Source organism: Ursus maritimus, unplaced genomic scaffold (assembly GCF_017311325.1).
Source record: "Ursus maritimus isolate PB19 unplaced genomic scaffold, ASM1731132v1 scaffold_32, whole genome shotgun sequence".
Classification (NCBI taxonomy): Eukaryota; Metazoa; Chordata; class Mammalia; order Carnivora; family Ursidae; genus Ursus; species Ursus maritimus.
In genome coordinates this window covers 9,098,257-9,114,602 of record NW_024425786.1, presented here as the reverse complement: position 1 = coordinate 9,114,602, position 16,346 = coordinate 9,098,257, and the positions used below count along the sequence as shown (strand labels likewise).

The 16,346-nt window shown below is 45.1% G+C and overlaps 1 protein-coding gene across 1 annotated transcript in view; it reads right to left on the bottom strand.

Moving 5' to 3' along the window:
• Positions 1 to 16,346, bottom strand: part of VPS13D (vacuolar protein sorting 13 homolog D) — a 260,740-nt gene that overhangs the window by 159,833 nt on the left and 84,561 nt on the right. Inside the window, exons 37-42 of the mRNA XM_040645796.1 lie at positions 15,135 to 15,224; positions 12,674 to 12,814; positions 10,434 to 10,556; positions 4,283 to 4,388; positions 3,117 to 3,269; positions 903 to 1,038 (exon numbers count right to left, since the gene is read on the bottom strand). Of these exons, the coding sequence (XP_040501730.1) occupies positions 903 to 1,038; positions 3,117 to 3,269; positions 4,283 to 4,388; positions 10,434 to 10,556; positions 12,674 to 12,814; positions 15,135 to 15,224 (749 nt within the window). The remainder of the gene's footprint in view (positions 1 to 902; positions 1,039 to 3,116; positions 3,270 to 4,282; positions 4,389 to 10,433; positions 10,557 to 12,673; positions 12,815 to 15,134; positions 15,225 to 16,346) is intronic.

Genomic DNA, 16,346 nt, shown 5'->3' with positions numbered 1-16,346 from the left:
GAATTTCTCCAGATCACATCAATACAACAGAAAGGTATCTCTGGGGGAATTAGTCCTTTCATGACTAGATGTAAATTTAGGCAGGAATGTAATCCAGAAAGTTTCCTTTTCTAAGAAACTTGGGGCACATGAGAAGAAGTAGAAAGAACAGTGTTCTCTGAGAATATTTTTCATGAATAAAGGGAGCAAAAGGAAAGCTAGGATGTCTTTGCAAATCTGCACTTTCCTACTCATCACTGGCTCCCCAGAAAGGAAGGCAGTTATGCTACAAAGTATGACTGAGTGCTGGGCAAGAGTACCCATGGCGGCTACATCAGTCAGGATGCCAGCCTCCACTTGCACGTTCCAGACAGGGAGGCCACCTGCGTCACTCCCCAGGCTGGCCTTCCAATCCCTAACACTGCAAGCTGGGGTAACGTTAGGGTGAGGATGTGTGAAAGGATGTGTGATCAGAAAATGAGTAACAGTGGACATCGGTCTTTACGCCAGAAAGGAGAATTTGGAGACACAGACCTAGAAGGACTGAGGAACAGCATTACAAGAAATGTAAAGAAGATCCTATAAAAAGGAAGCATAACAATATGTGGAAACAGAGCCAATATACATTTGGCCAAATGAACAGGAAATGGGTCTGCGCAGGTGAGGTAGTATGTATTAATGCTAAGTTTAGATCTTGTTTTTCTACCAAAATTAACCATTGGTGGCTTATCTACATATCGACTACGAATGCCTATGACTGACCCCAAATAATCTTCTGTGGTCTTCCTAGAGCTAGGAGAAATGAGGAACAAGAAAATTTCACTAGAGCAAGGTTATAAGGCTTAAGTGTCTGACTATCTGGCTGTAAGGGCATTGACCGGGGCACGATTGTGCCCCTAAACCCCCATTCAACAGCCACACACCGTAGAGGAAGATGAATTCTTATCCGGTGCTGCATAGCGGAAAAATGTCCCAACTTTGTCCACAGACACCGGGCTCACTTGCTCCCAGCCATTCACTCGCACTTGCAGCTGATGAATCCGGAGGTCGTGGGTGTGTCTATCAGGCAGAACATGGGAAAGGACGTTAAGCACGATCTTAAAAAGGGAAAGAAAGTAGAAGCAAAGAGTCAAATCTGATTTACTATATAACGACATAAAAACCCAGTTGGCTAAGCCTTTTGGTGATTACCTAATGCAAGAAAAATCAGGAGAATATTTTAACTGGGTGTTATACTTAAAATAAACGTGCGAGATGTGTAAAGCCGGAGCAAGAGTGGCATTTACCCTCCCTTTGTACAAACTTTGCAAACCCTGTGCACAAGCCCAGGCCCTCCCCCACCCACCTCCCACCTCTATAAAGTCATGACGTCAGCTAGAACCATTCCAGTGGGCTAGTAAAACTGTTGTACCAGCGATTCCATCATAAAACCATACTCTCGGAAATGCATAAAATGACATTTTCTTCTTGGTTCCCTTGCTGAAGATCCTACTTCTCTCAGAACCACATTCAGCTGTTTGGCTTGGGTCGTACAAGACTACAGCCAGGTTATGAGAGACGGAGCCCTCGGAGTTTCAGGGCTGAAGTGTGCGGCTGAAACTGGAGCAGAAGGCAGTGGGCAGAACAGGAGGAACAGGAGGAAATTGCACATTTAATTCTATTTTAGATTTTGCCTAATTCAAGCCAGAAGCCTGAAGCGGGGAACTGGATTTGAGGCTGACAGGAAAGGGGGAGGGAGGCAGGGAGTGGGGTACAGTGTGCCAAAGAGGGAAAAGCCAGAAGAGGCATTTATTTTGATGAATTCAAGCAGAACAGTGGGACGTGAAATGGGTTACTAGACATGTACGCTAAAACGGAAATGACAGAGAGGTCAGACCCCTTCTGACACAACGGAGGCAGGGCTGATGAAGGAATACAGCCAGCAGTTCTATAATTAGCTTCTCCAGGAACTTTGTGGAACAGGAACACGCTCACCACTCGTCCCTGGAAATTCTACCACGGCTTCCAGGTACATGTGCCTGGCACAGTGATTTTGTAAACTCGATTTTCCCCGTGCAATCACGGGGCGGTTGTGGGGGCAGCACAAGTGCGGAATGCAGGCCGCGAGAGAATAACGTGTGCTCGTACAGGCCGTGCACGAGGAAGACTGTTTCACTCGGGAGCAGGTCTGCACAGAAAGACTCGAAGCGCCATGGAAGCATAAGAGCACAGAAGGCTGAGGCCAGGTTCTTCAATCTCAGCTCGGTTTGACAATGGATATGAGGCTCAAATGCTAAAATCTTAACCTACTCACTATCCACTGGGTAGCCCTTCCCCTTAAACATGTTTGCAAATAAAAGGACATTTTATGACCTCCCTCCCAGTAACCAGACAGAACCTTCTTTCATGTTTATTCCAATCCTTTGGCTGGCTGTCTCAACAGTGCACGGGCCAACGGTCTCCCTCGATGAGTCACTGTTATCCTCCTTAGAATCAGAATTTCTTATCACTCCTGGCCCTGCTTCCTGAAACCACCTGCTCGCTGAAAGTGCCATGTGGCACACACGTATCTTAAAACCAACATCAACATGCTCTGATAACCTTTTAAGAACAGCACGTCATTCCAGTTATGGGATGAACAAGTCACGAGGAGAAAAGGTAGAGCCCAGGGAATACAGTCGGTGGCACTGTAATAGTTGCACATGGTGACAGATGGCAGTCACACTTGTGGCGAGCACAGGACAGTGTAGAGTTGTCAATTGCTATGTTGTACACCTGAAACTAATGTAACGCTGTGTGTCAACCAAACTACAATTTAAAAAAAGTAAAAACACCCAGGAAACCCAGTCACCACTGCATCGTGAACACCAGGCTCGGAGACAATGAACTTGAGTGCTGTCATCTGCCTATGCCTCGACAAATTATGCACAACACGCCGGCCATCACCTCTCACGTCAAATAAAGGGATAATTAAGGGAAAGAAGTGTGTTTCCAAGACAGCAAAAGGAAACACTGGTTTTCGAAACACCTTTTAAAAATGAGACATTAAATCATTAATAAAGACAAGTGAAAAGGCAGAACACTAGGGACCATCTTTTGTAATGCAGAGATTTATACAGTATATTCTGGGGGGAGGAAAAGAATGAACCATGCTTTACCTGTGTCTAAGCTTTCCTCTTGCTTCAAATTCAAAGGGAATCTCTTCACCCGTGAGGACTTCCCGCCATTCACTGACATTGTGAGCGTCATCAAGAAATGTGCCATTCCCTTCTGGAACGAGCCCTGGACTCCCACTGTGCGACAGCGCAGCCCTGGAACCAAATCAGACAATACCAGCTCGTCCGTCTCTCTCTCTCAACTCCCTCTCACCCAGAGCTCGGTGCTGGGGGCAGAAACCCGCCTGGAACTTGAGCCACAGAGGCAGCCCAGAGAGCATGGCTACCAGGATGACCTAAAAGGTCAGGAACTGCAGTTATCTTTGTGACCCAGCGTCGGCAAAGCTTTAGAAACAGCTGAAAGCGATCACTGCACCGCCACGTCCCTCCAGCGATAGACCCCAGGACATAGTGGGACGTGTGAACTCAGTCATGAGTTGCAGAAGTAGTTTTTAAGTGACTATCTGGAATGTAACAGACCTAAACCGCTTTTAAAAAACATCTCCTTGGGAGCATTACCATACTTAGTGATGGCAGGAGAAAGGTGGCTTCGAATTGGCCAATTCTGTTATTTACTTCACACACCTCATTCCCTAAACAGGAAAGATCAGCATGTATTTGGAGGGTAGAGCCAAGGTCTACACAGGCAGGAAGCTGGTAGAGAACATCCTTACTGGGCCCAGGTAAACTCTCCTTTGTTCTCCAACTTTCACCCACTTCCATCTGGGGTGACTGTTTTAGGTTTGGAAGATAATTCTTGGTGAGGGTAAAATGGGAGGTGTTTTCAAAGCCATCGTGGAAGAAAAATGCAGGCTGTTTGGTTTAATCACCCCATTTAGCTTCTTTTAAAAGGGTAGGGGACTGAGGAGAAAAGATGGGATGGCTTTTCCTTCCCCCCTTCCTACTCGCATCCTTAATTTGCTTGACTCTTACCTTAAACATAATGTGTACCCGGGTCGGGGTCATTATTCAGATATTTCAGCCTCGGGACCTACTTCTCCAGCTACAGGTTCCCCCTCCGTCATACATCTCAGCAAGACAGCGAGTTATCGATTCAAATACAATCCTAAGAGCTTCCAGAAAGGGCCCACACCTCGCACTGCTGGGCTGGTACTCAGGAGCCTCTGGTGGCAGAGACGGCTCAGCGGGGCACACTCGGTGGGCCTTACCTGGTGGGCGTGGTGGTCAGGGTGGCAAACCACAGAGTGCAGCCTGTGTGGTTCCTCAGAGCAAAAGGGACAAACGGCTGCCGGCGCTTGGGGGTCTTCACCTCTGCTATGGGCAAACAGAGGAAGGCGGTTAGCACAGGCCTCAGTCTGTGCAGCAGAGACCCTCCCCGGTGCCCCGTCTCTCATGCAAAGGAGCTGATGGTGGCGGCCGCAGACATGGAGCCACCATAGGTGTGTCGATGGGACACAGGGGATCTCCGCGTCCTCTGCTGCCTGCTATGTGGTGACAGTCCCCCCAACGACTGGCTGTGATTGGGACCACTCCCAGCCCCCAGTCCTCCCACAGCTCTTGTGGGCCTTCACTCAGGAGAAGGCACCAGGCCCTAACTGCGCTGGAATCCAGAGAGAGAAATGGACCTCCACGAGTCCCAAGGAATATATTCTCAGTGAACGACCCAAACTGTAGCAAGAGACGGCACATACTTATTCCAACTTTGTCCAAAACGATTCCCTTTCTATAAAAGCTATACTTCAGTCATACTACACATACTTTAACAAAATAAAAACATTCTTTTCTATTCTCTTAAACTAACAGTTTTTCCCCCTCCCTGGAAGGTCAGAAATATGCTATCCCAAAATTGTTAAATGAAATTTTTAGCTCATTTTTTTCCATGGATGCCAGCACCATCTGCTATTAGGTAGGCACTAAGGAGACTACACAAGGGGGGCGCCTGGGTGGCACAGCGGTTAAGCGTCTGCCTTCGGCTCAGGGCGTGATCCCGGCGTTATGGGATCGAGTCCCACATCAGGCTCCTCTGCTATGAGCCTGCTTCTTCCTCTCCCACTCCCCCTGCTTGTGTTCCCTCTCTCACTGGCTGTCTCTATCTCTGTCGAATAAATAAATAAAATCTTTAAAAAAAAAAAAAAAGGAGACTACACAAGGAGCATCAAGTATGGTTTCTCTTCACAAAATAGCTTCTAAGCAGGGAAACTGGAAAGAAATACTGATCCGTCCAAAACCGTAAGAACCCAAATTCCAGAGACCTGACTATAAACACTCTAAGAAAACAGAGAAGTGAGAGTCCATGTGGCCAGAAATGGCTTGCCAGCACCCAGGCTGCCCTGAGATCCTTCTGGCGGCACCGCTGCTCTGGCCTGGACCGGAGTGCTGAGGGAAGAGGCCTGGCTCCTCTTCCCAGGGGCCTGCGCCTCCGCCACTGGTCGGTGGGTCGTGGGTCGTACTTAAGAGAAAGCAGGAGGGGGCGGCAGGAAACAGAGTAGGCAGCCACGTGCTCACCCCTCATGGGCTCTCCGCCAAAGGACGGCGTGGCCCGATCTTCCTGCCCATCCAGGTTTCAAGCACAAAGACGGCCTGTGAAAGACCAGGACCCAAATGGTCTGCAGCGGTGGAAAATGACACCTCGAGGTGACCGCACCTGTCCACTGCAAACCCGGAGCAAAATTAAGTGCACCTTCGCGGTCCACATATTTCCTGCCAGGAAAACAAGAAGGTACACTTGCCAACAGAGCCTGCCTCCTCCCACCACCAGAGTGAGGCCTGGGCCAGGGTCATAAAGTCAATAGCTGCCACTGCCTTTTACAAAGTAACCACTTTCTTTCCTTCTTCTTTGTGTCCTCTAAAGTTTTCAGAAGTGAGTACTATCAATGCTGCAAAAACAAGCAGTGGAAGCTAAGGCAGGTTCTGTTTGGGTAAGGACAATGGCTCAAGGGAGTCTGAGAAACAGTAACCCGATGAATAAACCAAGAGTCTACAGTGTGTCCCTGCAATTCTGTGGTTCGTCTTTACAGACACCCCACATCCTTCCGATGATAATCTCTTAGAATATCTCCTAGTGAGAATACACCCATTTCTCATGCCAATGACCTCACTTCGTTTGCAAGGTTGGCTTTAAAAAAAAAAAAAATGACATCAAGTACAAAATTAAGGAGTAGCTGTGAGGCTGGTGACAGGAGCAGAGGGGGAGTAAAAGATTTAAGAGCAGTCTGCCGGGTAAACAGCACTTACTGTGCCACCTTGAAAGGCACCTCCCTCTCCAGGAGTGCAGGAGAGAGCTGCTTTATTACAGCAGATAAAGGACCCGGGAGGAAAAGAAGCCAGATGTGCTTTCATATCCCACTGGGAGCCAGACTGTAAGTTTCCATTTGCAAATTAGATTAAAAAAGAACAGGTGGCAAATGGCTTTGATCACCCTGTAATACGGAAGAAAGTGCTAGAATTCCATATAAAGACAGTCACAGGTACGCTGCTCTGGAATGAAGCAGTCAGGGTAGGCACACTGCTTAGGTCCCCAGGCTTCCTGTGTTGACTACACACACCCGCTTCGCGGAGAGTAACGAACACGGAGTGCTCACAAACACAAACCCCACACCAGAGGACAAATCCGACACGTCCCACACTAGGGTCCAAATCAACTGTGTACTTGTCTTTGGCACAGCACCAGAGGACAACGTTCCCAAGTCCAACTAAGACAGCAGTATTCCCTGGTGGTCCCAGAGAATCTGCCTCTAGGGATCAGACCTCATTCCTTCATAGGCCGAGAGAACCTAAGGCTCCTCGCGTCCAGCGTGGGCTTTACAGGGCTGAGGAAACTTCTAGTCTGCTGGACTTGTTTCACAGAGCAATGTGGCCCTTAGAAACAGTGTGCGTTTTCACGCCATAGAAGCGTCCAGTCTATCGGAAAGGAGCTGGTTTGTAAATCATAAGAAATAGATTCAAGTCCCAGGCCTGCTACCAGCTGGTCATGTGCGTGAAGGCAAATTATTTCGTCTCCCTCATCAGTAAGGCGCCCAGGCTGCTTAGCCTGAAAGATTAAATAACAGATGTAGAAAAGCTGAGTGTCTAAATCCGTTAATAAGTGAAGATTCAGTCGTGGGCTTCCTCTGTGAACCCTCCCCTACACCTCCATCTCGGTAAAACCCTGCAGGAAAAACCCCTGTACTGCCCCCATGCATCAACATCCCTGGTCTGAACTCCTGGTAGAGGAAGCTCACACGGTCTTTTTTACAAAATATATCACGACCCTGGCAGGACCTGGTGTTAGCCAAGGACAGACATAAATCATGCTGATTAAATCACACTCCTCCAAACAGCTGAAGGAATGAACATCGTGGGATTCCCATTCCTGGAGGTTTACGGTGTTTTCTATCATATGCACTTCAAGGGTCAGAGACAGAAATAAGGCACATTTTCTTTTCTATCTCTGAAGCACTTCAATTTATAGCTAAAGAAATCAAGGTTGGTGTCTAAGCAAATATTTCCTGGGAAATTTCTTCTTAGCTCGATTCCTGATCATGGTAGTGTCTACTCCCTGAAGCCCCTTACATTGCCATAAGAATAAGGGTCCACTGCGGGCTCTATACACAAAGATCTGCAGCACTGTCTGATGGAGGAGGACGGCTTTGCTCCGTTTTCTCGCTTTTCAAAATGACACATCGCCTCCCACGCTGGGTACTTCCGCACACACCCCGTGGAGCCGATGTCCCGTCCACCCAGGGTTAGGGCTGAGGGCGGACGGAAGACGCAGCACCTCGGCCTGCTCCCGACCTCAGGTGTCACTGCATTCATCAGCTGGAAGTGCTCTTAGTGCTCAAACCTGCGATGTCCCATTCAGCTCCCATTCACAGAAAATTGATGTGCAAGGCAGTTCTTCAAACAGGAAAATAAAACAAGCCCTCGCTTGGCTATACTGTACCTCTAGCATAGATCTGGTGCTCTAGGTTAGTCAGACTGGCTGTACTCCTAGTTCTAAGGTAGACAAGGGGGAGGCCTGGTAGACAGGAGAGACAAAATTAGAGGGTAAGAATAAATACAGTGAATAAGAAGACTCACCTCCAAACGTAAGCACAGAGAGAGTACATTACAAACATAGCAAGCATCATGCAGCTCCAGGATCGCTCCCCTCTGTGCCTGCTAAGAGCTAAGAACGCATGTGACAAAGCGAGCGAGACATTTTTAGGCTAGCTTTTACTGTGCGGGATGTGTCACAGTAGCGTGCTCCTGTTTCTCTCAACCGGGGAAAGAAAACATCGTCAACGTTCTCTTCAACAGAATGACAAGTCTTCTGAGGCTTTTTCACTTAAAGTGTGTACGCTCTTGAATGGCACGGAAAAGTGACCAAGACCGACCAGCACAGACTAGGGTGGCGGTTGCTCCATTCCAATTTGGAAAGGCAGTGCCGGGGGTCCCGAAATTTCAAGGGAAAGAGTCAATCTGCGTTCCAAGTGTAAACTGTCTCCACTAAGGAGTTACCTCATCGTATTACTTACATTATAAATTAAACACGGACGTTTCTAACGTTTACATTTGGTATTTCCATCAAATGTCCTTTGAATACCAAACTAACAAACTCCATAAGGGGCCATGCCATCCAGGTCGACCTGCAGAATCGTAGCCCTTACTGAACGAAGCCAACAATGAGGTCAAAAATGAGGCCACTGTTTTCTTCCCCCCGCTAAAGAAACAGTGAGAAATCAGCAGCTCCCTTAGGCTGAACTTATTTTAAGAATCTCTATTTCGAAGTCTCATTTTGAAGCTGGCCTGAATTAAATGCACAAATTTGGGGGGGGGGTGTAATTAAATGTTCATGAAAAGGAGGACCTGAAAGACGTGATCGGTTCAACAAGGTTCAAGTCTACTGACTTTCAAGACAAATTCCCCACAATTAATTTAGCAGACCTGTTAAAAGGATACAATCCCATCTGCCATGCATGGTACTGCCCAGAACTTCCAATAGGAAAAGAGGTCTGGAAATGCAGCTATATTCACTTATTGTCTAATTTGAAAGATTGACTTTTGCAAGCCTAAGGAACCATAAAAATCTATAAGTAAATAAAAATCCAGCTTTAATTTCACACCAGCATTTAACACAGATAAAGGCAGCTTATTAATACAAAGAAAGAGGAGAAAGTGTTTTTTTAAAAAGATGGAGGGGTGGAGACAAAAGAAAATCCTTCATCGGAATCCTGAAGATTAGGCCTTCCTCATGTTTACACTGAGTCTGGATTTAAGATCCCCTTGTATGAATAATAACTGCCAAAACATACTCTCCAGGACACACTACATATTACAAAGATTATTTAGAGTCTTCTGGGTAGACTGTTACACTCCTTTAACACACAAATTGGGAAGGTTACAGGAGGAGCCCGGATTGAAGCTGATGATATCTGAGCAGCCCTGGCTCCTAAGCAAGGACCTGGAGACTGAGAAGCAACAACCTGGGATACAGAGAGCAAACACAGCTGACATTTCCTTGTCCCTCCTTCCAGAAGTGCAAGGCACATAGAGAGTCCACTTCTACACCCTGAGGAGAGACGAACCAGTTCAAATACTTCACAAACTAAGAAAATCCATCTTCCCGTGACATGTTTGCAGACCAGATGGAATATTTAAGCATTCATGAGCTATGTGAAGTCCAGCCAGGACTCCCCAAAGAAACCACACTGAAAGAGTTGGGGCTGAGTCGGATTTGGAGGACAATGGCTTGTGGAACAACTAAGGGCCACGCGGTTGGCCGCCACAACCTCCCCAGCTCTAAGGAAGTCAGAGCTCCATGGTGAGGCATCAAATAAGGAGAGAAAACATCGTTAACAGAGAACAAACGGACTGCTCATTCTTCAAAAGACTGGGTATTCAATTCTTTTCTACTTTACGAACAATACGGAACCCTCCTTTTACCAATTTCTTCCATATGGGATCCTGCCTGCCCTCCCTTCAAGAATATATCCAAACTCTGTACCTCTAGATTTAGAAAACTGAAAAGATAGTTTTTAAAATCCAGTCGAAAAGTCCCAATCAACTGAAAAGTTTTGCCAAGTTAAACACACTGACCAGTGGCTGATCCTGATGTGTTTCAGGCACACCAGCGCATATGTGATGTTACCAGAATTTAGAAAATTGTATATCGCAGATCTTTTCTCTCCCACAAAGGTGGAATTAGAGCCCATACTAAAAGTTCAGGATTTTGTGCCAGAAAAATGTCTCCTGCAAAGATTAAAACAGAACTATAGAAGATAGTCAGAATTTCCTGTAGGTTTTTCACAGAAAATGATGATTCTATTTGGATTTCTCAATGACACATTGCTGTATTGGCCAACAGTGATTTACTCAGACATTTGTAGAGGAGAATCTTACTTTGTCCGAAGCATGGAGGATCCACTGAAGAGCCCATCCAGTCTTCTGATGTGGTCGAATCTATTTCCTTATCCTGTTTACAGTAATCCGCCATCCACGATTCCTTGGTACTTACATACTGGTCTAGAAAGAATTCCCCAAAGATATTAAGTACGGAAATAGAAAAGGTTGAGGGTTCAAGTCAAATAATTTCTATTCAGCAAAACAAGCTTTTGCTGAATGTTTAACTGCGTGCTAGGCTCTATGCTGGGTTCTCAGAAAGCCTGTCCCCTGGAGAACTCATGCTCCACTGGAAGAAATCAATGTTAGCTAAACAACCAACACCACAAAACCATTATGTGGAAGGAGCTAAAACAAAGACATAAATAAAATTATGTGTTCTACAGGAACACTGAACAGGGGAAGGTTTATTCTGCTTTGGCAGAGTGGGAGAGTACACACCAAGATCCACAGGAAACTTCAGAGATGTGGAGCCCTTTGCTCTGGGTCGTGAGGAATGAGCAGAGGTTAGAGGTCAGGAGTTTACCTACCAATGGGACTAGGGGTGCGGGGACATTCCAGGCCAAGAGAACAGCAAATGCAACGATTTTAAAGACATGAAAGTACATAGTACTTTTAGGAAACACTGAATACTTTGGTGTGACTCTGGCTCAACATACTGGGGTAGGGACATAGCAAAGCAGTCTAGAAAAGAGAGTTAGTTTGTAAGAGTATGCTATGCCATGCGAAGGGACAGGGTTTCAAGACAGAAAAATCAGTGAGGAGGCTGTTAAAAAACAAAAAACAAAACAAGACAAAACAAACCAAAAAAAACACCAATCTCAGGAGGCTGAAATCTAGCTGACAATTCTCCAGGAGTAGTTTTACTGTTTTGAGAGGAGAAATACTATGGGAAGGGCAGGTTAACAAAATAATTATGATGCCCCACCCCTGGATAAAGACCTTTTCTACTAATTAAGGTGTGATCTTTTTTAGAACAAAAATTATTGGTTTCTGGTTTTCAGTTCCAATAGTTGGCTATATATAAGATTTATTTAAATGCTAAGAGATCACAGTCATATTTCGGGGTTTCAACACAGTATTAGGAATAAGGAATTGGAGGTGAAAAAAACAAGAGCTTTACCAGAGACAAGAATGCCTTTTGCAAGACATTTTTAAATTGACAGATGCTCATCAGAAATATCAATAAAATTCTTTTGTTCGAAGTAAGTTCTTGTTTATCGTAGCTTCCTAAAACACCATCCTAAACTTTATCTAAACTTCCAGATGAACACATTATGTAAGAAATGACAGAGGATCAAAATAATACAATATAGAAGGATCGTGAGAGCAATTATCCAGGCAAATTTAATGAATGAAATCTGACAATGTAAAACAGTGGTTTTTAAAATTTGGGGATCAATAAACTTATGGTCTCGTTTCACTATACGTTTTCTTCATCTTAAACTGACATGGAATAAGCCAATGGATATCCTATAAGCCTCAGTCGCACACACCTAAGAAAGTTCACAGATGTGTGGCAGTGTTATCACTCAGATAACTACAGTATTACCAAAAGTCACATCACACAGATCAATAATCCAAACGGTGAGTGTGGGTTTTCATAGCAAAGGTAGGTCATACCTGGTTGTACAATAGCGTGACTTTTCTCCTACATGACATAAATGTAAGCACAGAGTGCTTCCGACTCACTACATTGAACCAGAGAACGGATATTTCAATGTTTTCAAAGAAACGTTCAGAACGCGCGTTATTAGCTTGGCAACCCTTCAACCCAGTGATTTTCAGAGTCAGGTCAACATGATAACTTGACGGGACATAGGACAGGCAACTTATCCTACTATAAAGACAAGGTCAAAACTATACCTTTTAAGAACTATTCTGCATGAGTAGCCTAAAAGTAGTGAATCTAAACTCACTCCTAGGACATTTAAAAAAAAAACCTGTGACCAAGCACCATCAGGGAGAGAGTTCATCCCAAACAGAGAGAGAGTTATGTTTCCCAAACAGTCTGAGCTCTTGCTTGATCACTGATAGCATTAATATGCGATGCCAACTCTGGCACAAAGGGCTGAAAAGAACCATGAGGCTAGGTTAAAGTTCATCAGGAAGGCAGCCATGGTGAATAAGTGATGTCCAGTGTGGGCCTAGGTATTTGCTAAACCAGGATTAACAGTCTCCTAAACAAGGGACTTATGCACAGAAAGGTACCAATCTTCTAGAGACAACTTTCCACTCACCAATTAGCACAGAGGTGATGTTGATATCCAAACGGGGTTTGGCCTTGGCTTCCAGCTTCAGTCGAGGAGGATGGAGACGACTCGCTGCCTGTTGTTGCCAGGATACAGAGCATGGCCATGGTTCAATAAATGGCTCCCAGCCTAAAAGAACACAGGAAATAAGACATCTGTTAAGCAGATATCAAGAGTTTATAGGGGAACACTATTCACAAACGCTCAGCAAGGACAAACTATAGCTTAACAGTTTTCTATTTCCAATGTGATTTCACAGTGAAAGCACCATCTTCAGCTCCAGGTCACCCTACAGATGTCTGTGCTGTCTAGAGGACATGAGCGGAAGCACAGATACGCGCCCCGCATGGCCGTCCAGAGGTGGGAGGAAGGGCAAGAGTATATGTGCCTTCTCTCTTAAAGAGTAGGCAGCACCTGCTCTTGATCTACTCAAGATGGAAAAAGGAGTCTCAGACTCAGGATGGAAAAGTACTACCGGTGGCTGAAAAAAACCCTGAAGTCTGAGTCTCCTGCTTACATCAAGAATCCACTGCTGGAATAAATAGGTATAGCATAATTAACTTAAGTTTTTCAAATTTCTAATCTTAAAATGTCATATGTACTGAAGGTATGAAAACAAAACAACTTCTACGTATGGTTTAAAGAATAAAATTACTACAAGCACTCATGTAGCCACTATGCAGCTTAAGGAACAGAAAAGTATAAGTCCCTTTGAAGCCCCTGAGTGCCACTCTCTCGAGTCAGCCCCCCTTCCCACCAGCCCTCTCCCACCCGACTCCAAGTAAACATTAGTTTGGAGCTTTAACCATTTCCTTGCTCTTCCTTATTGTTTTAGCACATACACATGCATTTCTTCAGAACATACTGGTGAGTTTGTCCTACTGGGGATCTTTACATAAATGGAATCCAGCCATACGCGTCCTTCTGCGAGTTTCTATTTTTGCCCAACAGCATGACTCTGAGATTCACTCCCATCGCTGCCATGTAGCTGCGGCACCTTTATTTTCCCCAATGAATGTAATCCACTTAGGAATACACCACAGTCTATGTATTCATTCTACTTTTGTGGAACATTCCCTGGAGGCCACAGTTTTACAGCTACGAGGAGGAACACCACCACAAGTGGTCTCGAACTGGTTTCTGAGCTCGCATGGGCCAGAGCTCCTCTGGGGTACAGACCTAGAAGAAGTATAATGCTTATACTTAACCTTGCTACACGTAAGATTGTTTTCCAAAGTCGTTGCACCAAATTACAATTCTAATGGCAAGTTAGAGCTCTGTGGCTCACAGTAGGGTCACACTTCATTTTTGCCAGTCTGCTGGGTAAGAAAGATGGTATCTCCCTGTGGTTTTAAAGACTCAAACAGTTTTCTAACTATACTCCATCAGCCGCAGATCAGGTGATTGACCAACAGAAATCCAATCCAATATGTAGCATCAAAAAGGTACATTCGTCTCCTCGCACCATTTGGCGCTTAGTGACCTCAATGTGTTCACACAACTTTAAAAGTAAGCAAGATCTGCCCTGGGAAAATACGTGATTCTCAGAAAAATGGCTTCCATATGCCAAGAGTCTCTCTCAACTCGTAAGACTTGGCTCAGTATTCTGAAGTTAAACGTGCTGAACAGTTAGGAAATCAGAGTGCTACCACTCTTAGAAAATGAATCCAGAACACGGAGAGAAAGATGCTAACTAACATACAAAAGTAAATGCGACACGTACTCTAGAACCATCAGCAGCAGCAGCACAATTAATAACGCTTCGTTCTGCACTGAAATCAAAGGGAGCAGTCGCTCCGAGGCCTAAGCCTTAGGCTGTGCAGCTCTATTTTGCCCACACCTACTAAGAACTCTCTTAAGGCAAAGAACTTTACACTCAAACTGCTCAGCCCTGGTTTATCACGCTACTTGAATGTCTGTGCGGGGGGGCCCTTACCTTGATCTTTTCAGTGGAAGGAAAGAAACCTGAGAAAGCTTTGCAGTATTATCCAGGTTCTGATCAACTGCGTTTTGCCTGAGGGAGCAGGGCACGGCAGGTTATACATGGCCACTGACTCAGGATGCCTCTAATGAGACGGGTCCAGCAAGGAGGAAGGATGCTTGAAGTTTAAAATGCTTATGGCAGAAATCTCCTTTGAGATTTAGCTTCTTCCGGGGCCAAATGATCCCTTGCTCCTGAGCAATTCCATGTTCTAGAATGAGCCAAACTCCAGCATCAAAAAGAATTAACTAGGAAAACTTCTTTTTAAAGAAGTCAATTGCAACATATTAGATATGTTAGAAAAAAGAAAAATCCGTACCTTTTGTGCCTAGGCAGTCACTTTTGTTTCACCTTTCCCTGCCCGGCCCCACCCCCTTTCCCTCCTGCCAACTTTATGCAGCAATAGGCCCAGGCAAACACTGAAGGGTGGTTCTTCAACCCCACGACCACATATGCTTAGGTACTGACCTGACAGAGCACGGTTGTAATAATCCCCGGAGAGGGTGAAGTGGGCGTACCCTTCAGGGCTAGCTCTTGCCTGCTGCAGAAAAGTCAGACCTGCAAAAAAAGCATACCTTACAGCAGCAGTGGGGCAAAAACAACCAGAACTTTCTTTCTCGGATTAAGTCTCAGTGAAGAGACGGATGTTAAACATAGCTGATACTGATGACCTCATAGGAAAGCATGCAAAATCTTCATATTTTGTTCACCATGGTTTTCTGCATGAATTCTGATTTTTTTTTTAAACACTGTGTTAAAATGTTATTTGTCTTAATTCCCGAGTTTCTTGGCACCCCTTCAATGTCATGCCTGAGGCAAAGGCCTCCTCTGCCTCCTTCCTGTCCCAGCCCAGCCCCGGCACCCAGGTGTCTCTGTGTATCTGAAGTCTGCAGGAACATAAAAAACATATTTCACCCTGACTATCTGAAAATCGGAAGTCAGACTGGTAAGAGCAGTTATGTCCTGACAAACATTAGCTCAAAATTTTAAGATTACCATAGAAAAATAACAAGTAATTATTCCCTGCAGAAAGGATACTCAGTCAAAATTCCAGCTGTTACTCTCAATCACGTGGCCCCCGTGGGGCCTTGAAGCACAGGGAAAAGGAAGCCTTTCCCATGCACAAAAACGCCAACTCAATCCCCGGGATGGAATTTTCCTTGAAGGAAAAAGAGGCTGGCAAGGTCAAAACAGCAGAAAATTGAAAGTAAACCCAGTGGTGAGTTTCTCATGTACTCTCCACAAAAGCCCCATCTAACTGTGCCTGCGATGACACGGTTGAGGGGGAGGTCCTCGTTCCCTCGTCCCCTGCTACTGAAGGACAGCTCTCAGGGCCCTACGGAGGACACTGGGAGGTGAACATTCTAGTAAGACTCTGTGTGCAGAGCTTATCTTTAAATACCTCTAATAACAGGACTCCCTGCAGTCTTTAGATACATAAAAAGATAAACAAAATGGAGACATGAGGAATTATTCAGGTAGAGCTGTTAATACAACAGAAATTTCATCAATGACAACGTCTATTATTCCCAAACTAGAGGCTGAAGGCCACATATGGCAAATAAAGGCACATTTCTTTAAAATACAAATAATGAAAAACAGATGTAAAACCATTATCTCAATTTCACCCATACTACTAAGTGGGGAGCATGAATATCACCAAAAAAAAAAAAAAAAAAA